Source organism: Coregonus lavaretus (genome assembly GCF_964263955.1).
Source record: "Coregonus lavaretus genome assembly, contig: HAP1_SCAFFOLD_1844, whole genome shotgun sequence".
Taxonomy (NCBI): Eukaryota; Metazoa; Chordata; class Actinopteri; order Salmoniformes; family Salmonidae; genus Coregonus; species Coregonus lavaretus.
This window is the reverse complement of record NW_028156379.1, coordinates 1-27,110: the sequence shown is the minus strand read 5'-3', so window position 1 is coordinate 27,110 and position 27,110 is coordinate 1. Positions and strand designations below refer to the sequence as shown.

Below are 27,110 nucleotides of genomic sequence, written 5' to 3'. Positions count from 1 at the left end.
AGGTTCACTTAACACAATATTAAACATGTTTTACATGCTGTACAGGTCATTATGGCTGACTTCAATATCAACTTTTGTGTCAAGATTTTTTGTGTCACTTTTAGCTAAAGCTTCACTGTTGGAATTAAGCTCAATGGTGCTCAATATGAAATAAAAGGCTAATGAACTGTAGCATTAACTGTATAACAGACTGGTAGCTGGAACAAACAACTATGAGCATTATGTACAACTGGTGGGCATTAACCATCTGGGTTCGCCTCTTCACTAACACACACACACACACACACACACACACACACATACACACACACACACACACACACACACACACACACACACACACACACACACACACACACACACTAGTGCTGAGCAATTAACCAAAATATATGTTAAAAAAATTATAATAATCCTCTGAGCCAAGGATATTGATCAAATGAATGGCGTTTTGTCAGGGTCCTTTATAAATATGACTTATTCAGTGATTCCCTTAGCTTTAAAAATAAATAAATGTGGCTGTCATGGGAGGCATGTTAAAATATAGCTGCTTGTTAGTGAGGCTTAAGGGTGATCATAGATCTCCTGATCCTAAATAGGTCTCAGTGGGTTTGATGGCAGCAGTAAGATCTGTCATTCAACCAGGGCCATATGGTGTACCTTGTTACAATGGTACACAGAGAGAATGGAGGCGTTGAATGTTCAGCGATCAATATTTATGTGACTTTAGAGGACTGCTCCTGGATTGCAGTTGGGGCATAACTGAGGTGGTAGCCACCAAACAGCTTGTTTACCTATTATGTTTGTTCACACATTTACAACCCATTATTACAAGGGTATAGATTTTCACAGCTTCAAGGTTAATCAGGTCTATTGGGATTGTGTTTTATCAGCCCTAGTTGATGCAGACACCTGTTTATAACAACATCCATTTTAAAGGCCCAGTGCAGTCAAACTAGATTTTCCTGTGTATTATATATATTTACACCCTATGAGATTGGAATAATACTGTGACATTGTGAAAATTATGATAATGCCCTTTTAGTGTTATTTGAAAAGATCTGCAAAAATGTCAGCCTGTTTTGGTGGGATGGAGTAACATCACCAGGCGGTAAATTAGTTAATAGACCATTAAGAAAGAGAGTTCCAAACCTCTCTGGCAATAACATCTAGTTTTCAGTTTTCCCCTCCCCACTCAGACCACTCCCAGACAGAACTAGCAAAATTCTTGTTTGAGAAATTGCTCTTTGCTAAGAAGCTGTTTTTGTTTCTTTTTGACCATTTTAATTGAAAACAATCTGCCAAGTGCACTGTTGACACTTTTAGGGATGCTTTTTCAAGATTTCTTGAACTCGCTTTGATACTTAAAAGAGAATTAGCCTAGATTTGATACAATAACAGAGATCATATACTGTAACTAGATGTGTCTACGGTGCTGCTTATAACTAGTATGTAACACTGATAATATATCTTAAAGGTTTTACAATTAGACTGAAGAACTGGAGGATTATGGTTGAGAAACAGAACATTACAGAAACCGTTTGTAATCTGAAGGAGAGCAGTTTCAATAGTTCAGCATCTGTATCATTGACCAACGGGGTGAAACTAACTAATTAAATATCAACCTCAAGATAGCCGTAACTAAATAATGGTAAACTGATATTGCTTGAATTATGTTGAGGTCAATACAATCTCAAGAGACATAGGCTATATTTCAATAAAAACCACACCACTGCTCTGTCTATATGATTCCCAGAAACTAGAAAGACAAGCTTCTCAAAAAATCCCTAATAAAATGAACTTCTCAACCCCAAACATTGCTTTGGGTTTGCTTATTCATCTATAGACCTATGAATGGCAGCTCACAAAGTTGACTGGAATCGACTCAGTATTGTGGACAATAGGAGAAAGCAAGGTGAATACTGTGGAGGTGGTGTGGCTGGTGTGGGCCTGCATAATGTGAATGGTTGGTTGTGAGGGAGGGTGGCAGAGAGAGTCTTCCTTTCACAGCGAGGTGAAACCCATATGTAGATAGCAGCTGTGTTGGCTGTCAAGAGGAGGAACCAGGTCAAAACAATCACAGTAATGTACTATTAATATTGAGATCAAAATGGGTGTATTGGACCTTTTTAAGTTGTTAGTGCAAAAAGAGATACAGTATTCTCATAAAATATATTTTTTCCAGTTAAAATCATCACAAGATATTGGTAGCTGGTCACATAACATCACTGTGTCAAATCCATCCTGAAACACAGTGGGTCATACTGTCACAATCTCCTTGAAATGAGAAGTGACTGTCAGTAATTGTTGCGCTTAATTTATTACATTTCATGTAAAGATTACGATTGTAACCTCGGGTTCAAATGCAAATTTCACCTCTAACATGACACTGGTTGAGGATATTAAAGTTCAAAGGTCATACAAAGGTACCTAGATCAGCTGCTGGAGGAGGGGTCACACTATGATGGTTGGAGACAAGTGGCACATTCATCACTATTTCCCTCTTGTCACCATCACTCTTCATCAAGGCGCTCATCCATGGAATGATGTTAGCCATGATAGTGTGGAGGGAGCCACAGTGCAGAGGCAGGGGAAAGAGGCCAACCTTACAGAGACAGACTGCAGCTGGAGAAATCAGGCTGTCTGTGAGGGATGTTAGATCATCTCCCAAAATGTTCTACTCCACAGATGCTTTGATTATGAATAATGGAGGCAACACTGAGCTGGCTTTCTTTTGACTTGCTTTTTCTTTCTTCCTTTTCTTCACATCCCCAGTCACCAGAGTGGATCCTATTGAAATAGATGCTGTACAAATATACAGGCGTGTATGCTGTTGTTTTTTACCATTGTAGGTTGTATTTCATGTTAGGTAAGATTGCAACGTAAGCGCCACAGCAACATAGCTACTTATATTTCATCTTATGTTATATATAGGTTATAATGGAATGTCAGAATATATATGTGTAGGTCTACAATTCTAGGACACTACCAGTAAAGCTGTTTTGTCTGTGTGTCGGCTCTCTAGTATGTCCTGTATATTCAGGTGGACTCTGAGGACACAGCACTCTACTGCAGCACAGGGGTCATAAGCATCCGGGAGGATGGGGATGGATGCCTTGCCATCTGTCCATGGGCACTGCCATCCATTCTAATTCCCCTCTGCATTTGTGATATAAGGGAATATCTATATGTGGAATATCTACCCACATGTACATATTACCTCAACTACCTCAACTAGCCAGGTGCCCCCGCACATTGACTCTGCACCGGTACCCCCCTGTATATAGCCTCCCTACTGTTATTTTATTTTACTTCTGCTCTTTTTTTCTCAACACTTTTTGTTGTTGTTGTTTTATTTTACTTTTTTATTAAGAAATAAATGCATTGTTTGTTAAGGGCTGTAAGTAAGCATTTCACGGTAATGTTTACACCTGTTGTATTCGGCGCATGTGGCAAATAAAATTTGATTTGATTTGAATTCAAAATTGTATAAAACATTAGCAAAACCTTGTGATCAACCTTGTGATCAATGATATCTATCATTGTTGAATCATATATCGCCTATATACAGTATATTGCCTATATATAACTATCTGTCAAATAATTTCATACAGTAAGGCAATGTTAATTATATGCAATTAATAGTGTGTTAAGAATGCTATGAATTATTATGTTTTAGCTGTGGTGTTGTTGTTGCGGACTTTACATAAGTGGAGGATTGTATCGTCAACATCTCCGGAAAAAAGTAATTTTAGTTCCGAACATTAGTTTTAGCTACAAAATAAATAAAACATTTTATGGAAAAGCACCCAGGAGTTACTGCTTGGCAGTCGTCCCAGATGCAATAAGGAGCTAATCCTACCTTTTACAGTTGGTGGATCAGAGGGAGACAAGACATTGAGTGTAAATGCCAACTATTTCATAGGTGGGAATTTAGGAAGGGGGTTTATTTCCAGCCGATAAGCTTGTCGATAATGATACCATAACTCTGAGCCAATATGGTAGGCAACCACAACGTCTAGATCTGGTGAGGCACGCACATCTCTTATCACAGCTCTATAATGAAATGTCAGACTGTGTATATGGGACACATAATGAAGTAAATAACTAAATGATCTGCTTCTGTAAATCTATGAGGTTTGCCGGGTCATTGTGACAACCTGTCAGAGAAATGTTTATTTCATGTTCTGCTCCTCAAATGGGAAGATTACAATGCTTTACCTCCCCTGCTCCATTTATTACCCTGTCTCTGTTCTGTTCGCACCAGCCAGGTTATTGTGTGTGTGTGTGTGTGTGTGTGTGTGTGTGTGTGTGTGTGTGTGTGTGTGGACGTGTTTAACTATTCTTGTGGGGACCAGTTGTCCCCACAAGAATAGTAAACAAACAAACATTTGACCAGCTGGGGACATTTTGTTAGTCCCCACGAGGTCAGATGCTATTTCTAGGTGGTTTAGGGTTAAGGTTAGAATTAGTGTTAAGGTTAGAATTATGCTAAGGGTAAAGGTTAGGAGCTAGGGTTAGTTTTAAAGTTAGGAGCTATGTTTAGGTTTAGGGTTAAGGTTAGGTTTTTGGGTTAGGGTTAGCGTAAGAGTACGGGTTAGGGTTAGGGTTGGGTTAGGGGTTAGGGAAAATAGGATTTTGAATGGGACTGAATTGTGTGTTTCCACAAGGTTAGCTATACAAGACTGTGTGTGTGTGTGTGTGTGTGTGTGTGTTTGGATGTTAGTGTTTATCTACGGTTCATTGTTAGGAAGCCCAATTATTAATTTCTTTCTTCAGTTTCTTTGAGAAATATAACTAATCTCCCAGTTATCAAATATTTTCCATTAATTTAGGAGATAAATAAAATGAAATCAAAGTTTATTGGTCTTGTAGACAGATTTGTAGGTGTTATCGCAGGTGCAGCGAAATGCTTATGTTTCTAGCTTCAACAGTGCAGTAATATCTAGCAAAACAATACACACATAATCCCCCACCTCCCCAAAAAATAGAAATTAAGAAATATCAGAAGGAGCAATATCAGAAGGAGCAATGTCAGAGTCCGGAATATATACAGTTGAAGTCGGAAGTTTACATACACCTTAGCCAAATACATTTAAACTCAGTTTTTCACAATTCCTGACATTTAATCCTAGTAACCATTCCCTGTTTTAGGTCAGTTAGGATCACCACTTTATTTTAAGAATGTGAAATGTCAGAATAATAGTAGAGAGAATGATTTATTTAAGCTTTTATTTCTTTCATCACATTCCCAGTGGGTCAGAAGTTTACATACACTCAACTAGTTTTTGGTAGCATTGCCTTTAAATTGTTTAACTTGGGTCAAACGTTTCGGGTAGCCTTCCACAAGCTTCCCACAATAAGTTGGGTGAATTTTGGCCCATTCCTCCTGACAGAGCTGGTGTAAATGAGTCAGGTTTGTAGGCCTCCTTGCTCGCACACGCTTTCCCACACATTTTCTATAGGATTGAGGTCAGAGCTTTGTGATGGCCACTCCAATACCTTGACTTTGTTGTCTTTAAGACATTTTGCCACTACTTTGGAAGTATGCTTGGGGTCATTGACCCATTTGCGACCAAGCTTTAACTAGGTCTGGCCATGACCTAAGTGGCCGCAGCAAACTCATTGTGATAATTTTTCTGTTTACAGTTGAAGTCGGAAGTTTACATACACCTTAGCCAAATACATAAAAACATTCCATGTCTTAGGTCAGTTAGGATCACCACTTAAGGACTTTGTTGTCCTTAAGCCATTTTGCCACAACTTTGGAAGTATGCTTGGGGTCGTTGTCCATTTGGAAGACCTATTTGAGACCAAGCTTTAACTTCCTGACTGATGTCTTGAGATGTTGCTTCAATATATCCACATAATTTTCCTTCCTCATGATGCCATCTATTTTGTGAAGTGCACCAGTCCCTCCTGCAGCAAAGCACCCCCACAGCATGATGCTGCCACCCCCGTGCTTCACGTTTGGGATGGTATCTCCCGAGTGGCGCAGTGGTCTAAGGCACTAGAGATCCTGGTTTGAATCCAGGCTCTGTCGTAGGAATCCAGAATCCAGGCTCAACCGGGAGACCCATGGGCCGGCGCACAATTGGCCCAGTGTCGTCCAGGGTAGGGGAGGGAATGGCCGGCAGGGATGTAGCTCAGTTGGTAGAGCATGGTGTTGCAACGGCAGGGTTGTGGGTTCGATTCCCACGGGGGGCCAGTATGAAAAATAATAAAATAATGTATGCACACACTAACTGTAAGTTGCTCTGGATAAGAGCGTCTGCTAAATGACTAAAATGTAATGTAAATGTAATGTAAAATGTGTTCTTCAGCTTGCAAGCAACCCCCTTTTTCCTCCAAACATAACGACGGTCAGTATGGCCAAACAGTTTTATTTTTGTTTCATCAGACCAGAGGACATTTCTCCAAAAAGTATGATCTTTGTCCACATGTGCAGTTGCAAACCGTCGTCTGGCTTTTTTATGGCGGTTTTGGAGCAGTGGCTTCTTCCTTGCTGAGCGGCCTTTCAGGTTATGTCGATATAGGACTCGTTTTACTGTGGATATAGATACTTTTGCACCTGTTTCCTGTAGCATCTTCACAAGGTCCTTTGCTGTTGTTCTGGGATTGATTTGCACTTTTCGCACCAAAGTACGTTCATCTCTAGGAGACAGAACGCGTCTCCTTCCTGAGCGGTATGATGGCTGCGTGGTCCCATGGTGTTTATACTTGCGTACTATTATTTGTACAGATGAACGTGGTACCTTCAGGCGTTTGGAAATTGCTCCCAAGGATGAACCAGACTTGTGTAGGTCTACAAATTTTTTTCTGAGGTCTTGGCTGATTTATTTTGATTTTCCCATAATGTCAAGCAAAGAGACACTGAGTTTGAAAGTAGGCCTTGAAATACATCCACAGGCCACTCCAATACCTCTCCCGAGTGGTGCAGTGGTCTAAGGCACTGCATCGCAGTGCTAGCTGTGCCACTAGAGATCCTGGTTCAAACCCAGGCTCTGTCGTAGCCGGCCACGACCGGGAGACCCATGGGGCGGCGCACAAGTCGTCCAGGGTAGGGGAGGGAATGGCCGGCAGGGATGTAGAGCATGGCGTTTGCAACGCCAGGGTTGTGGGTTCGATTCCCACGGGGGGCCAGTATGAGAAAAAAAAAACATAAAAAAAAAAAAAAAACATTAAAAAAAGATAAGAGCGTCTGCTAAATGACTAAAATGTAATGTACACCTCAAATTATGTCAATTAGCTGGAATTTTCCAAGCTGTTTAAAAGCACAGTCAACTTAGTGTATGTAAACTTCTGACCCACTGGAATTGTGATACAGTGAATTATAAGTGAAATAATCTGTCTGTAAACAATTGTTGGAAAAATTACTTGTGTCATGCACAAAGTAGATGTCCTAACCAACTTGCCAAAACTATATTTTGTTAACAAGAAAATGAAAAGTTTTAATGACTCCAACCTAAGTGTATGTAAACCTCAGACTCAACTGTATATACACTGCTCAAAAAAATAAAGGGAACACTTAAACAACACAATGTAACTCCAAGTCAATCACACTTCTGTGAAATCAAACTGTCCACTTAGGAAGCAACACTGATTGACAATACATTTCACATGCTGTTGTGCAAATGGAATAGACAACTTGTGGAAATTATAGGCAATTAGCAAGACACCCCCAATAAAGGACTGGTTTTGCAGGTGGTGACCACAGACCACTTCTCAGTTCCTATGCTTCCTGGCTGATGTTTTGGTCACTTTTGAATGCTGGCGGTGCTTTCACTCTAGTGGTAGCATGAGACGGAGTCTACAACCCACACAAGTGGCTCAGGTAGTGCAGCTCATCCAGGATGGCACATCAATGCGAGCTGTGGCAAGAAGGTTTGCTGTGTCTGTCAGCGTAGTGTCCAGAGCATGGAGGCGCTACCAGGAGACAGGCCAGTACATCAGGAGACATGGAGGAGGCCGTAGGAGGGCAACAACCCAGCAGCAGGACTGCTACCTCCGCCTTTGTGCAAGGAGGAGCAGGATGAGCACTGCCAGAGCCCTGCAAAATGACCTCCAGCAGGCCACAAATGTGCATGTGTCCGCTCAAACGGTCAGAAACAGACTCCATGAGGGTGGTATGAGAGCCCGACGTCCACAGGTGGGGGTTGTGCTTACAGCCCAACACCGTGCAGGACATTTGGCATTTGCCAGAGAACACCAAGATTGGCAAATTCGCCACTGGCGCCCTGTGCTCTTCACAGTTGAAAGCAGGTTCACACTGAGCACGTGACAGACGTGACAGAGTCTGGAGACGCCGTGGAGAATGTTCTGCTGCCTGCAACATCCTCCAGCATGACCGGTTTGGCGGTGGGTCAGTCATGGTGTGGGGTGGCATTTCTTTGGGGGGGCCGCACAGCCCTCCATGTGCTCGCCAGAGGTAGCCTGACTGCCATTAGGTACCGAGATGAGATCCTCAGATCCCTTGTGACACCATATGCTGGTGCGGTTGGTCCTGGGTTCCTCCTAATGCAAGACAATGCTGGACTTCATGTGGCTGGAGTGTGTCAGCAGTTCCTGCAAGAGGAAGGCATTGATGCTATGGACTGGCCTGCCCGTTCCCCAGACCTGAATCCAATTGAGCACATCTGGGACATCATGTCTCGCTCCATCCATCAACGCCACGTTGCACCACAGACAGTCCAGGAGTTGGTGGATGCTTTAGTCCAGGTCTGGGAGGCGATCCCTCAGGAGACCATCCGCCACCTCATCAGGAGCATGCCCAGGCGTTTTAGGGAGGTCATACAGGCACATGGAGGCCACACGCACTACTGAGCCTCATTTTGACTTGTTTTAAGGACATTACATCAAAGTTGGATCAGCCTGTAGTGTGGTTTTCCACTTTAATTTTGAGGGTGACTCCAAATCCAGACCTCCATTGCTTGATACATTTGATTTCCATTGATTATTTTTGTGTGATTTTGTTGTCAGCACATTCAACTATGTAAAGAAAAAAGTATTTAATAAGATTATTTCATTCATTCAGATCTAGGATGTGTTATTTTAGTGTTCCCTTTATTTTTTTGAGCAGTGTATATATATATATATATATATATATATATATATATATATATATATATATATATATATATATACAGTGGGGAGGACAAGTATTTGATACACTGCCGATTTTGCAGGTTTTCCTACTTACAAAGCATGTAGAGGTCTGTCATTTTTATCATAGGTACACTTCAACTGTGAGAGACGGAATCTAAAACAAAAATCCAGAAAATCACATTGTATGATTTTTAAGTAATTAATTTGCATTTTATTGCATGACATAAGTATTTGATACATCAGAAAAGCATAACTTAATATTTGGTACAGAAACCTTTTTTTGCAATTACAGAGATCATACGTTTCCTGTAGGTCTTGACCAGGTTTGCACACACTGCAGCAGGGATTTTGGCCCATTCCTCCATACAGACCTTCTCCAGATCCTTCAGGTTTCGGGGCTGTCGCTGGGCAATACGGACTTTCAGCTCCCTCCAAAGATTTTCTATTGGGTTCAGGTCTGGAGACTGGCTAGGCCACTCCAGGACCTTGAGATGCTTCTTACGGAGCCACTCCTTAGTTGCCCTGGCTGTGTGTTTCGGGTCGTTGTCATGCTGGAAGACCCAGCCACGACCCATCTTCAATGCTCTTACTGAGGGAAGGAGATTGTTGGCCAAGATCTCGCAACACATGGCCCCATCCATCCTCCCCTCAATACGGTGCAGTCGTCCTGTCCCCTTTGCAGAAAAGGTGCAGTCGTCCCCAAGAACACAGTGGCCTCCATCAGTCTTAAATGGAAGAAGTTTGGAACCACCAATACTCTTCCTAGAGCTGGCTGCCTGGCCAAACTGAGCAATCGGGGGAGAAGGGCCTTGGTCAGGGAGGTGACCAAGAACCCAATGGTCACTCTGACAGAGCTCTAGATTTCCTCTGTGGAGATGGGAGAACCTTCCAGAAGGACAACCATCTCTCCACCAATCAGGCCTTTATGGTAGAGTGGCCAGACGGAAGCCACTCCTCAGTAAAAGGCACATGACATCCCGCTTGGAGTTTGCCAGAAGGCATCTAAAGACTCTCAGACCATGAGAAACAAGATTATCTGGTCTAATGAAACCAATAATGAACTCTTTGGCCTGAATGCCAAGCGTCACTTCTGGAGGAAACCTTGCACCATCCCTACGGTGAAGCATGGTGAAGGCAACATCATGCTGTGTGGATGTTTTTCAGCAGCAGGGACTGGGAGACTAGTCAGGATCGAGGAAAAGATTAATGGAGCAAAGTACAGAGAGATCCTTGATGAAAACCAGCTCCAGAGCGCTCCGGACCTCAGACTGAGGCGAAGGTTCACCTTCAAACAGGACAACGACCCTAAGCACACAGCCAAGACAACGCAGGAGTGGCTTCAGGACAAGTCTCTGAATGTCCTTGAGTGGCCCAGCCAGAGCCCGGACTTGAACCTGATCGAACATCTCTGGAGAGACCTGAAAATAGCTGTGCAGCAACGCTCCCCATCCAACCTGACAGAGCTTGAGAGGATCTGCAGAGAAGAATGGGAGAAACCCCCCAAATACAGGTGTGCCAAGCTTGTAGCGTCATACCCAAGAAGACTCTAGGCTGTAATCGCTGCCAAAGGTGCTTCAACAAAGTACTGAGTAAATGGTCTGCAAATGTGATATTTCTTTTAATAAATTAGCTAAAATGTCTAAAAACCTGTTTTTGCTTTGTCATTATGGAGTATTGTGTGTAGATTGATGAGGGAAAAAATACAATTCAATCAGTTTTAGAATAAGGTTGTAACCTAACAAAATGTGGAAAAAGTCAAGGGGTCTGAATAATTTCCGAATGCACTGTATGTACATAGGGCACTAGCAGTCTCTAAAGTGCAGGGTAGAATACCGGATGGTAGCCGGCTAGTGACAATGTCTAAGGTCACTTTTCCTCTCTATATCCACAGTCTAATAATGTTGTTGTAACAGTATCATACTTTGCTAAGCAGTTAAAATAAACCCTTGTACTCCTCAGACCCTGAAGGACTCCACCCTTGTATTTTCTCAGACGCTGAAAGACCCCACCCTTGCAGCGAGAAAAGATTTCCAGAGGGAGGCGGAACTATTGACCAACCTGCAGCACGAGCACATTGTCAAGTTCTACGGTGTGTGTGTGGATGGAGACCCCCTTATCATGGTCTTTGAGTACATGAAGCACGGAGACCTCAATAAGTTCCTCAGGTAAGCTGTGTAAACTAAATGCACAATAAGATGCACAATAATATGTGCTCAACTCTTACTAAGTTCAGTAAATTAGTATTTGGGTGCTGTAGCCCAGGAGTAATACAAGCTGCCAACTGAGAAATACTTTTCTGGTGTGTGTTGGTGGAAGTTAAAGTTTACTCAGCTGAATAAAGCAGCGAATTGTGTAGGAAAAGTAAGACGTGCTCAACTCTTGCTCAGTTCTGTCTTTGGGTGCTGTAGCCCAGGAGTACAAGCTGTCAACTGAGAAACAGACTTTTCTGATATGTGCTGTTGGAATTGCTAAGTTTACTCAGTTGAATAAAGCAGAGACGTGTGGGATAAGCAAGACGTGCTCAACTCTTATGTCTATAAATGTGTCTTTGGTGTAGCCTATGAGTTATAAAAGCTGTCAACTGAGAAACATACTTTATATATCTAAAATGTAAAATGTAAATATATGTGTTTTTGGAATTGTGGAATTTACTCAGCTTAATTGAGACGTGTGTGGAAGCATCTCCCCCTGTTTACCAACCACACAATGTCTGTAGACTCAACAATTAATGGCAGGCTGACTGCACCCCACTAATGATTTACTGGTCCACAGTACGCTAACCTGAATAATTATCCTCAGTATTAGAGTTAACGTCATACAATAAATCCTTTGGCCAGCAATATAATAGATGTGATCATTTCCAAAGATGAAACCAGTTCCTGTCTATTTCCTAATAAGTTCTAAATGTAGTGTAGTAGATCGGCCACAACCCTGCAGTTTCACTGCAAGCATCAGGCTGTGATTGATGGATTGCTTCCCCTCAGAGGAATGTTGTAGCGTACAAGAAACAGGAGGGGTAATAAAATGTTTGTGTTGTTTTCCACTAGACCTGTCACCCAGTACCAGCAGCAGCGACTTCCTATTCGCTACACTGTAGATTAAGTAGAGATAACCTGTTTGTGTAAAACCACAAAACGCTGTGTGTAATGGCAGTCTGCTGACTGAGCCTCCACGGACTAGGGAAACTGTGACTCAGAATTCAAATGAGATGGCTGATCTCCTTTTTGATTGGATGTTATTGAGCCCCTGGATGCTTGGCAGTGGCAGGGAACAGTGGTGCTCAATAGCAGAGGCAGAGCAGGCAGACGTCTATTGCTTGCTGATGGCTTTATAGATGCAAATGTCATGACAGTTATAGCATATCTATTCAATTGTTCTGCATTCATTCATACAGAGGAGCTCTTGTTGGTTTTGCACATAGAGGCCCTGGTACAGTAATGATATGGCCCATGTTCCTGTTTCAATTAAAGGTTGAATGTAAAACACCATGCATCTAATGTCTAATCCATTACAACTGAAGAACATACCACTGTCATATGCTATGCAGAGTTATAATCCATTATAAAATGTAATGTGGAGTAAGAATATGGTGATTGAGATAAGATTCCCCCTCCCTCCTGCCCGCCCTCCCTGCCTCCCTCCCTTATTTCCCCATCCACAGAGCTCATGGGCCTGATGCGTTGATCCTGGTTGACGGACAGTCGCTGCAGACCAATGGGGAGCTGGGCCTGTCTCAGACGCTGCACATTGCCACTCAGATCGCCGCGGGGATGATGTACCTGGCCTCCCAGCACTTTGTGCACCGTGATTTAGCCACTCGGAACTGCCTGGTAGGAAACGGCCTGCTGGTGAAGATTGGTGACTTTGGAATGTCCAGGGACATCTACAGCACGGACTACTACCGGGTAAGCACCTATGTATGTTGCATAATAAAATATTTGTTCCATATTATTCATGTATTGTAAGTACCTTCATAATCAAGCTAATCTAAGGATGTCTTTCGGTGACAACCTCAGTGTTTTTGCTTTAGAGAACAGGTGGTGTTTTGACACAGTAGCTGGATGGTGTAGGGTTCACCCTGCATTCACCTGCTTTCCTCATGATTATGTGTTATCTTTTCCTTTATTGATGCCTGAACTCTTTACCTTTACTAACGCCAGGAAATGTACAAGAAAAGTGATGCATGCTCAGTATTCACCCCCTTTGGCATTTTTCCTATTATGTTGCCTTACAACCTAGAATTAAAATGGATTTTTTGGGGGTTTGTATCATTTGATTTACAAAACATGCCTACCACTTGGAAGATGCAACACATTTTTTCATTGTGAAACAAACAAGAAATAAGACAAAAAAAACAGAACTTGAGCGTGCATAACTATTCACCCCCCCCCCCCCCCCCCCAAAGTCAATACTTTGTAGAGCCACCTTTTGCATCAATTACAGCTGCAAGTCTCTTGGGGTATGTCTCTATAAGCTTGGCACATCTAGCCACTGGGATTTTTGCCCATTCTTCAAGGCAAAACTGCTCCAGCTCCTTCAAGTTGGATGGGTTCCGCTGGTGTACAGCAAACTTTAAGTCATACCACAGATTCTCAATTGGATTGAGGTCTGGGCTTTGACTAGGCCATTCCAAGACATTTAAATGTTCCCCTTAAACCACTCGAGTTTTGCTTTAGCAGTATGCTTAGGGTCATTGTCATGCTGGAAGGTGAACCTCCGTCCCAGTCTCAAATCTCTGGAAGACTGAAACAGGTTTCCCTCAAGAATTTCCCTGTATTTAGCACCATCCATCATTCCTTCAATTCTGACCAGTTTCCAAGTCCCTGCCGATGAAAAACATCCCCACAGCATGATGCTGCCACCACCATGCTTCACTGTGGGGATGATGTTCTCGGGGTGATGAGAGGTGTTGGGTTTGCACCAGACATAGCGTTTTCCTTGAAGGACAAAAAGCTCAATTTTAGTCTAATCTAATCAGAGTACCTTCTTCCATATGTTTGGGGAGTCTCCCACATGCCTTTTGGCGAACACCAAACGTTTTTCTTATTTTTTTTCTTTAAGCAATGGCTTTTTTCTGGCCACTCTTCCATAAAGCCCAGCTCTGTTGAGTGTACGGCTTAATGTGGTCCTATTGACAGATACTCCAATCACCGCTGTGGAGCTTTGCAGCTCCTTCAGGGTTATCTTTGGTCTCTTTGTTGCCTCTCTGATTAATGCTGTCCTTGCCTGGTCCTTGAGTTTTGGTGGGCGGCCCTCTCTTGGCAGGTTTATTGTGGTGCCATATTCTTTAAATTTTTTTATAATGGATTTAATGGAGCTCCGTGTGATGTTCAAAGTTTCTGATATTTTTTTATTACACAACCCTGATCTGTACTTCTCCACAACTTTGTCCCTGTCCTGTTTGGAGAGCTCCTTTGTCTTCATGGTGCCGCTTGCTTGGTGGTGCCCCTTGCTTAGTGGTGTTGCAGACTCTGGGGCATTTCAGAACAGGTGTATATATACTGAGATCATGTGACAGATCATGTGACACTTAGCTTGCACACAGGTGGACTTTATTTAACTAATTATGTGACTTCTGAAGGTAATTGGTTGCACCAGATCTTATTTAGGGGCTTTATAGCAAAGGGGGTGAATACATATGCACGCACCACTTTTCCGTTATTTCTTTTTTATAATTTTTTGATTCAAGTTATTTTTTTCATTTCATTTCACCAATTTGGACTATTTTGTGTATGTCCATTACATGAAATCCAAATAAAAATCAATTTAAATTACAGGTTGTAATGCAACAAAATATGAAAAAAACGCCAATGGGGATGAATACTTTTGCAAGACACTGTAATGATGTCTATTGGGTCGTTCTACGAATAGAGTGCCTTTTGTGTCCCTTTGATATTTTATGTAGAATTTATCCACCAATATTTAATTTTAAAAGCCTGTTATATTAAAGGAAGTGTCCTTTAATATAGACAACATGGAAAATTCAATAATTCAGATTTTTTATATGACTTGCCCATAGATAGATAGTCTAGAAATGTTTCAACAATTTCAATTGTTTTGTGAAGCTTGTATTCAATTGACACCATACACAACAAGCTTCTATTCCTCCTGTCATAATTGGATTTATGGCTGATTTAAGATGAAAATGTTACAGTCAACCATGTTACTTTATTTGGCACATAGCAGACACTTACTATAGTCCTTTTTTTATTTAACCTCTTGAGAAGGGAAAACATGTTTTTTATTAAGTTGAAAGTGTGCTCTTTATGACAGAATGTTAAAATTAGGTGAACTTCACCAAGTTACACTACCCAAAAGGTACTCAATTGGTGTAATGACCCTATTATTAAACATGTATCAGGTGTAGGGCAGAACCATTCTTGCTGTATTCTTTTGCATTCTTGTCTTGGAGACACGGTGACCAGACTGAATATAGAGCTCTTATCCAAGTTGATAAGGGAGTTGCTGAAGCTGTGCTGGCATCACAAAGGGATTATTACTGTGGTACATCGGATTTTCACTAGATACAGTCTGTAATTGCCATTGTGGAAAATATGTTACATTTGCAATAAATGTAAAATAGTCCATTGAGTCGCCTCCCACTTAATGTATTCTGCAGGCTACTTTTCCTAAGTGGTACCTCTAATGGCTGATTTCTCTTTACAACAAGCAGCTCAGTAAAATGTATCAATAAGGTGTCTAGGAGACCAGGAAGTGATGTAAATTAAGGCACTGTGCTTGACTTTCACTGTGCAATTACTGTTCCAACCGCTTCTGCTCTTTACTGCAACAGCTTTCATGTTGCTTTTCTCCTTTTAGATACTAACACGAGTAAGTTATAGTAAGAAAATAAAATCAGAGAAAAGTGATGTGATCTGAAAGATTAGTTTTATTTTCATCGGCATACAGGTACAGATGGTAATTAGTGGAGTAGCCTGTGAGAGAGAGATGTCTGATTCACCAACAGACTACTAACAGGTCTGCTGGACTGCCCCCTATTGGTATGTTGGTCTGAAAATGAACTGTGGGCCTTGGCCATTTTAGGCCTGGGCATCTCTGCCAGAACAGACCTGCTGTATGGTCCACTGACAGAGAGATAAGAGGTCGTAACTGCATTGGACACATTCCCTTTTGTTGAGTGATTATAAATTGGGGCGGCAGCCAGCAACACATCTCCCTGACACTGCTCACATATTGACGTCCGCTCCTCTCCTCTCCTCAAAGAGAACCAAGAAAACTGCCCTCCAGGGATATGACACAGTAAGCAAGAGCACGGTCTGAGCTGGGTTCTCACTGGCAGCATATCTGATAGCCCCCATCTGTATAATGAAAGTGATGCCTGGGCTCCCCAATGACAAATTAGCTGTTGGTTCTCAGTCTGCAGGCATGTCACTGTGTTTGTGAACTAAGGAGTGGACAATGAAAACTTGATATCACATCATAGAGGAATGCATTTTGTATTATATTGTATAATCATACAGAATCAATTCTGAATACCTGGTCACTGAATAACTAACTATACTGGGTCTGTAATTACATTACACCCCCTCAACAGCCACTGTTGGCAAGCTGCAATGTTAATCCAACAATCCAATGACATTGTTCCAAGTAAGGAAAGGTATATACAGTGAGGGAAAGAAGTATTTGATCCCCTGCTGATTTTGTACGTTTGCCCACTGACAAAGACATGATCAGTCTATAATTTTAATGGTAGGTTTATTTGAACAGTGAGAGACAGAATAACAACAAAAAAATCCAGACAAACGCATGTCAAAAATGTTATACATTGATTTTTCATTTTAATGAGGGAAATAAGTATTTGACCCCTCTGCAAAACATGACTTAGTACTTGGTGGCAAAACCCTTGTTGGCAATCACCGAGGTCAGACGTTTCTTGTAGTTGGCCACCAGGTTTGCACACATCTCAGGAGGGATTTTGTCCCACTCCTCTTTGCAGATCTTCTCCAACACGAACCTTCAGCTCCCTCCACAGATTTTCTATGGGATTAAGGTCTGGAGACTGGCTAGGCCACTCCAGGACCTTAATGTGCTTCTTCTTGAGCCACTCCTTTGTTGCCTCGGCCGTGTGTTTTGGGTCATTGTCATGCTGGAATACCCATCCACGACCCATTTTCAATGCCCTGGCTGAGGGAAGGAGGTTCTCACCCAAGATTTGACGGTACATGTCCCCGTCCATCGTCCCTTTGATGCAATGAAGTTGTCCTGTCCCCTTAGCAGAAAAACACCCCCAAAGCATAATGTTTCCACCTCCATGTTTGATGGTGGGGATGGTGTTCTTGGGGTCATAGGCAGCATTCCTCCTCCTCCAAACACGGTGAGTTGAGTTGATGCCAAAGAGCTCGAATTTGGTCTCATCTGACCACAACACTTTCACCCAGTTCTCCTCTGAATCATTCAGATGTTCATTGGCAAACTTCAGAGGGCCTGTATATGTGCTTTCTTGAGCAGGGGGACCTTGCGGGCGCTGCAGGATTTCTGTCCTTCACGGCGTAGTGTGTTACCAATTGTTTTCTTGGTGACTATGGTCCCAGCTGCCTTGAGCTCATTGACAAGATCCTCCCGTGTAGTTCTGTGCTGATTCCTCACCATTCTCATAATCATTGCAACTCCACGAGGTGAGATCTTGCATGGAGCCCCAGGCCGAGGGAGATTGACAGTTCTTTTGTGTTTCTTCCATTTGCAAATAATCGCACCAACTGTTGTCACCTTCTCACCAAGCTGCTTGGCGATGGTCTTGTAACCCATTCCAGCCTTGTGTAGGTCTACAATCTTGTCCCTGACATCCTTGAAGAGTTCTTTGGTCTTGGCCATGGTGGAGAGTTTGGAATCTGAATGATTGATTGCTTCTGTGGACAGGTGTCTTTTATACAGGTAACAAGCTGAGATTAGGAGCACTCCCTTTAAGAGTGTGCTCCTAATCTCAGCTCATTACCTGTATAAAAGACATCTGGGAGCCAGAAATCTTTCTGATTGAGAGGGGGTCAAATACTTATTTCCCTCATTAAAATGCAAATCAATTTATAAAATTTTTTACATGCGTTTTTCTGGGTTTTTGTTGTTGTTATTCTGTCTCTCACTGTTCAAATAAACCTACCATTAAAATTATAGACTGATCATTTCTTTTTCAGTGGGCAAACGTACAAAATCAGCAGGGGATCAAATACCTCACTGTAGCAGCTCTGTTATTACGCTTAATCTGCCTTTAGACTAACAACAACATGGATGGACAATATTGAAAATGTATTGACGGTTGCTTCAATCAATGCATATGTTATCGTCAGTCTATGAGTGTACAAATTAGCAATATTTAAATGTCTCTCTATATGCTAGTTCTGCTATGCTTTGAGATTGTGGTGGAGTTTTTGTCGTCACCCTGACAGTTTTAATTTTGCTCCAAGGGAAGCCCACACTCTGATTTATATGCTTCCACGGTCCGCCGTTCAACCCCAGACTGAATTGAGGGCGGTGCTTGCCAGGGAGAAGCCATTAAGATGAATTGAAATTCAATCAATTCATTTAATCTCCCAACACACACAAACACATAAACAAGTTCACAAATACTCTGACTACGAGAAGCAGACCCAGTCCCCTAAGACAGACAGAGCTAGCGTAACAAACACAAATCTGTCTTCCTATGAATATTTCAAATATCATAGCACCGTGGTAAGTTTTCAAAAACGGTATGTGAATTTGTATCATCCTCCTGTTCTCCTATCTCTATGTTGTGGACACCAGCCTGCATTATGGAGCGGTGTACCTGCTCATGTAGTGCTACCAACATTAGTCTGGTGAGGAACAATCTGTCCACATAAAGAAGTCAATGAATGGAAAGGGTGTCAGGTCATTGCAGCAGGGAAACCAATTCACTTCAGAGACCCTTACAAATTTAGTATGAAGGAGAAGTCTTAGGTAATTCCCCGGGCATTCCGACATGTTCCCTGTCAAGTACTGATTATGAGGTAGGGCTGGGGTTGAATCAGGAGATGGGATAGTAGGGTAGAGCTATGGCGAAGGTGATGTTTCAAGGTAAGACAATTTAAGTTGATGTTACAGTGAACATTAGGGTTGTAGTGTGTGTATTGTATGATAGACAAATATCCCTTTCCCTAATAGTCCTGGAATGCATTAAAACTCTTAGACCTGCTTTGGCTTCACATTCTACTATTGGATACCCTTTTCTGCACAGTACGGACACACATTTTAAATCTGCATCCCCCTTATTTATAATTAGATGTGGTTCATTTATATGATTGAACATGAATACATTTGATTTTTGAAACAGCCTTTTTTCTCTTTTCAGCTTGGGAGAAGATCAGTAGAGTGTGGTAGTGGCGTTAGGGTTCCATATTCACACAGGCTTTATGAGACGTGGTCCAGCAGACATTTTACCATAATCTCATTAATAAACCTTCATAAATCTTAAAAAAGGAGAGCAGGCGTACGAGGAGGAGGAGGAGGAGGAGGAGGAGGAGGAGGAGGAGGAGGAGGAGGAGGGGGAGAAGGAAGGGGTGAGTATGATGGAGATGTAAAACGGAACAACTTATTATAATGTTCAGCAGGCCAAATTTAACAAAGATAAACCAACAATACATAATCACCAGAAGGAAATTGACGCTATAATATACTGTTATTATCGATGGCAAACATGGTAGACTGATCCTTTATAGCTACAGTGTCAGTAATGTGGGAATGTAATGTAATGTTAACTTATTTGTATTCACATGCTCAGTCAATACCTTGACCCATAGTTAGTTCAGTGCTAATGAGCTCTGTAATTAATATGCAGCTACCACTTAAGAGTTGAAAGTAACAATAATCAGACATCCCCTATTAAAATGTCACTCTTGTTCAACCCTTCCACGGATATGATTAACACAGTGTAATTGACATGAATAGGAAACAGATTTAGAAACAATCCAGTTGAGTTAAAGACAAGGGCACAGAGAATTAATGCCTCATTGTTTTAATCGATTAATATCTGGCAGTGGGAATGGGAAGGCTGAGGGGAAGACTTCATTTATGTTGCTGCATGGCTTGAAGCTGTCAAACTTCTTTAATGGATCCTTTTTCCTTCCCTCTCTTGGCGCCATCTTCTCTTCCTCCTCCCAGCTGAGCCTCATTTGACTCTTCTTCATCTTCTGTGTTACAGGGCTGTGTAGGTTTCCCTTCTTCTCAAATATTTCATAAGAAAAATAAAAGTTTAAAATAAATGACTGAATAAATAAAATTAACTAGAAAATACCATTTTGATGTTTTCAAAGTGTGTCTGCTGCATGCCTTTCCGTGAATATGTAATTCAAAAACTTTTTTATTTACAGTTTCTTTGACATTTTCTTTTTCAGTTGTTTTAAATCCAGTTAGCCCAGGTCAATAACAGTGTGTGCTGACCTCTCTCTCTCTCTCTCTCCTCTCTCTCCTCTCTCTCTCTCTCTCTCTCTCTCTCTCTCTCTCTCTCTCTCTCTCTCTCTCTCTCTCTCTCTCTCTCTCTCTCTCTCCTCTGTGTCTCTAGGTGGGAGGCCACACCATGCTACCCATCCGCTGGATGCCCCCTGAGAGCATAATGTATAGGAAGTTCACCACAGAGAGTGACGTGTGGAGCTTCGGTGTCATCCTCTGGGAGATCTTCACCTACGGGAAGCAGCCATGGTTTCAACTGGCCAACAACGAGGTACTGTAGCACACCCATCTTTGTATTCTGTTCTTTTTCTGCTAAACAGTAATGAAAATACGCAACATAAACACATGCAATAATGTGCATTCGACAGTTGTTGCCTAGGACAAGACTACCATCCAACAGTCACACTTGTACTAACCACATCAGTGGATAACCAGGGCCAGTGATTCATAGCGCTCTTACTAATCCCTAGAATGGTGCAGTGTGAGAGAGGCTAATTGGCGTATTCTTAGAGTGGCTTTTGGGCTCAATATTGGACCAGAAGAGAAATCAATTAAAACAAAGATGGAGCAGCAACTAAATTATATTAGTGTGAGCTGAGAGTGTTGAAATGAAATCACTCCCACTTACACACACACAAGTCTTATAGCCACCATAAATATAAAAGACAAGGGATGGCATGTGAGGTGAGCCACAGCCATTTTACACCAGGCTCTCTATCTATAGAACATAGAAGTAGTGATGATGTGCAGACAGCCACTGAAATTCCTCTCAACCAACCACCATAAAGACATCACACTGTTGACAATGACAGAAGCTATGAAGGACCATACTAATTTGTGAGTTCAATAGTCCACCAAACCAATTCCACAATTTTCTTAAAGGCGTGATAATTAAAATGTCAGAACAACAATGCCCCAGGTTCCAGCCAAACTTCAGCATGTACAGTTTGACAGAGCCATTGTTTATATATTTGCTTGTCCCATTACATTGACACCTGAAAAGCAGCATTATGAATCAATCCTGAACCCAGCCATAGGTATAGAAACCATAACCAGACTCCTAGACAGGTCTCGGCTGGGCTGCAGTCGGGGGGCTGTGGTGACTCACTGACTCAACGAACGCCTGTGGAAAGAGCCTTTAGGCTGCAGTTGTGCAGACAGCGCATCACGCTGACTACAACACAGCCTCTCAATGCTCCTAAAATAGACCCAGAAATAGACACAGACAGCAGAACAAAGTTACCATACTCACCTGGAGTTGATTTGTTTAACCCTACCTTTAAGTGGTCCTATTTTTAGCTACAAAGGTCTCATTATAATATGTACCAATACACACACCTACTATCCAATCAAAATGAGCAGCAAAGCTATATAACATGACAACATCAACAACATAACATAAAACGCACATGTGTGCTTCACTAGCATGGCAATCACATTATCATCTTTGACCTGTTTGACACTGCACAGAGTGGATGAATTGGTAATGATTGCTCATGTCGGGTTCCTTTGTGTGTGTGTCTGTGGATGTGAACCTGAGGCAGTTATTCTCATAGCCATTCAACAGAACACACCGAACAAACACAGATCAATACAACTCATAGAGTCCCAATTTCCCCCAATAGCCCAGAGGGATCACCTGCGAAATGTCCCCAGAGCCATATATTTCGAGAGTTAGGCCAACTTTAAGAATTTTGAATGTTCTTATTCTAGACATTCAGTTACATAGCATTGTTTAAATATTTCCCATGTAATGTTAATGGGGAACGAACCATAGAATTAGGAATTAGAATACTAATTAATTTAATAGGACCTCTATGGAGCTAACATGGTGGCCATAGAATGTTGAAGTGTCATGTAAATTCATCATAATTCAGAAACTGCAGCGGCCCAACTCTCTAAATACATGGCTCTGCATTAGGGTTGAATACCAGGAAACGAGGTTACCGAGATATCCCGCCCCAAACCCACTCCCTTTTCCTGGGGTAAATAACTGAGAAACCGGTAAATTATAATAAATTATTTATATGAACAGCATGATGTGAAATGGAACTGTTAAATTAAATGAGATGTCTAAATATGGCTTCTCTATGGCCTTCTCTCTGCTGTCTGCATGATCAATCATCAACGCTCAGGGTGGGGACAGACAGCGCATCTCAGTAGGAGCACAGTTCACAATGCATGTATCATCTCATCATGGTAACTTTTTTTCTTGTGACAGGTAGGCCTACATTTGCTGCAGCGTAGCCTATGCTACAGTAATATAAGGACTGAATGCGCATCTAATTTACACATCTCCATCTGGCTTTCGGGGCCACCTAATTTTTCAGTGGACGCTCTCGCAGTCTTTCTCTCTCTCCATCAATTCCATTCAAATTGCATCCAAAATAGATCATACTTTTCATATAGATGTCCTATCCTACCCCTTTCAGGTAATACATTCAATGCAGTATTAGCAATATATCTAATGAATGATGGGTTGTGCATGGGCCTATGTGGCCTCTGTCTCTTGTGCAATACGCACCTGTGCACCGCTGGCCTTAAAAAATGCTCCTTAGCTCGTAGAGTCCCACAAAAACCTAGACTAGAAAAACATTTCTTATAGCCTACTAATAGACAATTCGAAGAGGGATGCAAGCTCTTGTTTGCTGAATGTTAAATACAGCAGCCAATAGAACTCAGGGGGAGAAGAGAGAATACGTCATGGCGGTAGACTATATCAGTTATTTATTTACACCCGTAACCCATAACCATTCAATCTTCGTGAAGAGAAGTGAAAGCTGTCTGCATCTTATTCTAGTCCTACATTATTCAAGCATGTCATTACAATGATGAAGATAAGGACAACAAAACGTATTTCATTTAACTGTTGAAAGCAAGGAAGGAATGAAGCAACAATAGATAGAGAAAGAGGAAGTAGGCTAATACCCATGTCGCACAACATTAGGGGAAATATTATGAAAGATAGCCTACATATGCGCCAGCCTATTAATTATACAAATGTAAATTAGGCCCTATTATATTTCCAAATTCAATCAAATTTGCTAGCCTATAATTGTAACTTTGTAGGCCAAATGTCCTGCACCATCTTTGCATGTTCTCTCTCAGCTTGATGGTTTGAACGAGGTGCGTAATTTCAGTCGTATAATACAGTATAATACAATACAGTACAGTAATACAGTTCACCCTCAAAAAGATTAGCCTACTGGAGCTTGTATCATTTATTTACCCAAGAGAGCATAGCTACATTTATGGCCTTTTATGTTTTTCTGTCGTAATGTGCGGTAGCCTATATACAGTGGGGAAAAAAAGTATTTAGTCAGCCACCAATTGTGCAAGTTCTCCCACTTAAAAAGATGAGGGAGGCCTGTAATTTTCATCATAGGTACACTTCAACTATGACAGACAAATTGAGAATTTATTTTCCAGAAAATCACATTGTAGGATTTTTAATGAATTTATTTGCAAATTATGGTGGAAAATAAGTATTTGGTCACCTACAAACAAGCAAGATTTCTGGCACTCACAGACCTGTAACTTATTCTTTAAGAGGCTCCTCTGTCCTCCACTCATTACCTGTATTAATGGCACCTGTTTGAACTTGTTATCAGTATAAAAGACACCTGTCCACAACCTCAAACAGTCACACTCCAAACTCCACTATGGCCAAGACCAAAGAGCTGTCAAAGGACACCAGAAACAAAATTGTAGACCTGCACCAGGCTGGGAAGACTGAATCTGCAATAGGGAAGCAGCTTGGTTTGAAGAAATCAACTGTGGGAGCAATTATTAGGAAATGGAAGACATACAAGACCACTGATAATCTCCCTCAATCTGGGGCTCCACGCAAGATCTCACCCCGTGGGGTCAAAATGATCACAAGAACGGTGAGCAAAAATCCCAGAAACACACGGGGGGACCTAGTGAATGACCTGCAGAGAGCTGGGACCAAAGTAACAAAGCGTACCATCAGTAACACACTATGCCGCCAGGGACTCAAATCATGCAGTGCCAGACGTGTCCCCCTGCTTAAGCCAGTACATGTCCAGGCCCGTCTGAAGTTTGCTAGAGTTGCATTTGGATGATCCAGAAGAGGATTGGGAGAATGTCATATGGTCAGATGAAACCAAAGTATAACTTTTTGGTAAAAACTCAACTCGTCGTGTTTGGAGGACAAAGAATGCTGAGTTGCATCCAAAGAACACCATACCTACTGTGAAGCATGGGGGTGGAAACATCATGCTTTGGGGCTGTTTTTCTGCAAAGGGACCAGGACGACTGATCCGTGTAAAGGAAAGAATGAATGGGGCCATGTATTGTGAGATTTTGAGTGAAAACCTCCTTCCATCAGCAAGGGCATTGAAGATGAAACGTGGCTGGGTCTTTCAGCATGACAATGATCCCAAACACACCGCCCGGGCAACGAAGGAGTGGCTTCGTAAGAAGCATTTCAAGGTCCTGGAGTGGCCTAGCCAGTCTCCAGATCTCAACCCCATAGAAAATCTTTGGAGGGAGTTGAAAGTCCGTGTTGCCCAGTGACAGCCCCAAAACATCACTGCTCTAGAGGAGATCTGCATGGAGGAATGGGCCAAAATACCAGCAACAGTGTGTGAAAACCTTGTGAAGACTTACAGAAAACGTTTGACCTGTGTCATTGCCAACAAAGGGTATATAACAAAGTATTGAGAAACTTTTGTTATTGACCAAATGCTTATTTTCCACCATAATTTGCAAATAAATTCATAAAAAATCCTACAATGTGATTTTCTGGAGAAAAAAAAATCTCATTTTGTCTGACATTTTGACGTGTACCTATGATGAAAATTACAGGCCTCTCTCATCTTTTTAAGTGGGAGAACTTGCACAATTGGTGGCTGACTAAATACTTTTTTCCCCCACTGTATAATAGGCTATGTAGGCCTATTGGATAATGGCACAATCATTTGGGCTTTTTTGGGCTAGGGCTCATAAAATGTCTTCAATGTATCGCTCGTCAAGCTCAGGTAGCATCAGGCTTAAAGCTTTATATGCTTTAGAATGACACTTCCGGTTTTGGTGGGAAATATTTGGTTACCTGCGAGAAGAGTGATTTATTCTTAGGATGGAACATTTGTAAAATAGTGAGAAAATATTCAACCCTACTCTGCATGTCCCTAACAGGCATGTCTGACAAAGGGATGTTGAATGCACTACACTGCAGGTTTGGTGGTTTATGTGTACTGCAAAACCTTTTACTTTGAAACGTGCTTTATGACCTTGACATTGCACCCATATAATTACTGCTGTACAAATATTGTGGTGCCATAGCCTCGGGGGTGCTAACAAAGGTGATTAAGCAAAACCTAATTCTGCCTCCAAATGGCTCGTTATGCTTTTGACAAACAATATAATGCTCAAAATTGGGTTGTAATGAGTGACCTCACTCTCTCTCTCGCTCTCATTCTCCTACCCCAGGTCATCGAGTGTATTACGCAAGGACGGGTTTTGGAGAGGCCACGAGCTTGTCCCAAGGAGGTGTATGACATCATGTTGGGTTGCTGGCAGAGGGAGCCCCAGCAGAGGCTGAACATTAAGGACATCCAGAAAATCCTCTATGCCTTGGGCAAAGCCACGCCTGTCTACCTGGACATCCTGGGCTAGTGTATGTTGAGTTTTGTCTATCTGTCTGTTTTGTTGTCTGTCTCTACCCAACAGATGATCAAAACCCCAGGAATAACTCAAACAACGAGTACCTTATTGCTCCACTGTCAAACACCTACAAAATGGGGATGGACTTAAGTGCCTGCTACTCCTTTCGATATACTGGATAACAGTCTTAAAAAAAAGCACTTTTACATTTTGTTTACTTGCATTCAAAAATGTACAGTTGCTGTATACTATATGAAGAGGACATACTTTCGTTTTTTTTCTCGTAAAAACAGCCTACTTAAAGTATCACAAAAAACAAAAACAAAAAACAGGAAGAAAACGACAAAAAATAACCCCCCCCAAAAAACTATGAAAAAAGCTGAAAACCCTGGAAAACTGGTTTGCTTTTGGTATCCTGCCATCTTGACAGAAGATCAAACTCCCCAGGTGATTTTCTTTTTCATTTTATAAATATATATTATATATATTTTTTATTTATTTTTATTTTCAAAGTGTGGATATCTGCCATGTTTCTCGCTAAAGGTACAGTATGTCACCTGTTGGAGATGACTGCTTGATATTAGCACGTCAGACAATTGGCAGGGACTTATTAAAGAAAACCTTACTGCACTCCGATTGGCTGGATCTATTCTCTGACTCTGGATCCAACGAGGCGATTAGTTACTGATGGGAAACAGCTTTTCAGTGAGACGTGGAACTCATAGAAAAGACAGAGCCACCAATCAACACAGACATCTTAATTTAAAATTGAATGTATATACTGTAAATTTCTATGTCACAAAAAATATGTTAACTTATTTCATTTCCTATTTAGACTACTTTAGTTTCTTGATGTGTTGTTATGGTGAGTGAATTCTATAGATATTTTGATAATCTTTCATTTTTTTTGTTACTATTTTCTTCACCTGGTCAGAGTGTATGTTATTTTTGTTGGTTTTAAT

General features: G+C 41.6%; 1 protein-coding gene across 1 annotated transcript in view; it reads left to right on the top strand.

Annotated features, from left to right (window-relative positions):
• LOC311126423 (NT-3 growth factor receptor) overlaps positions 1 to 27,104 on the top strand; it is a gene marked incomplete at its 5' end in the record, with an annotated part of 45,982 nt that extends 18,878 nt beyond the window's left edge. The window contains 4 exons of the mRNA XM_084200425.1: positions 11,095 to 11,267; positions 12,764 to 13,007; positions 20,633 to 20,791; positions 25,975 to 27,104. Coding sequence (XP_084056551.1) covers positions 11,095 to 11,267; positions 12,764 to 13,007; positions 20,633 to 20,791; positions 25,975 to 26,160 — 762 coding nt within the window. The remainder of the gene's footprint in view (positions 1 to 11,094; positions 11,268 to 12,763; positions 13,008 to 20,632; positions 20,792 to 25,974) is intronic.
• Positions 27,105 to 27,110: the final 6 nt, after the last annotated feature.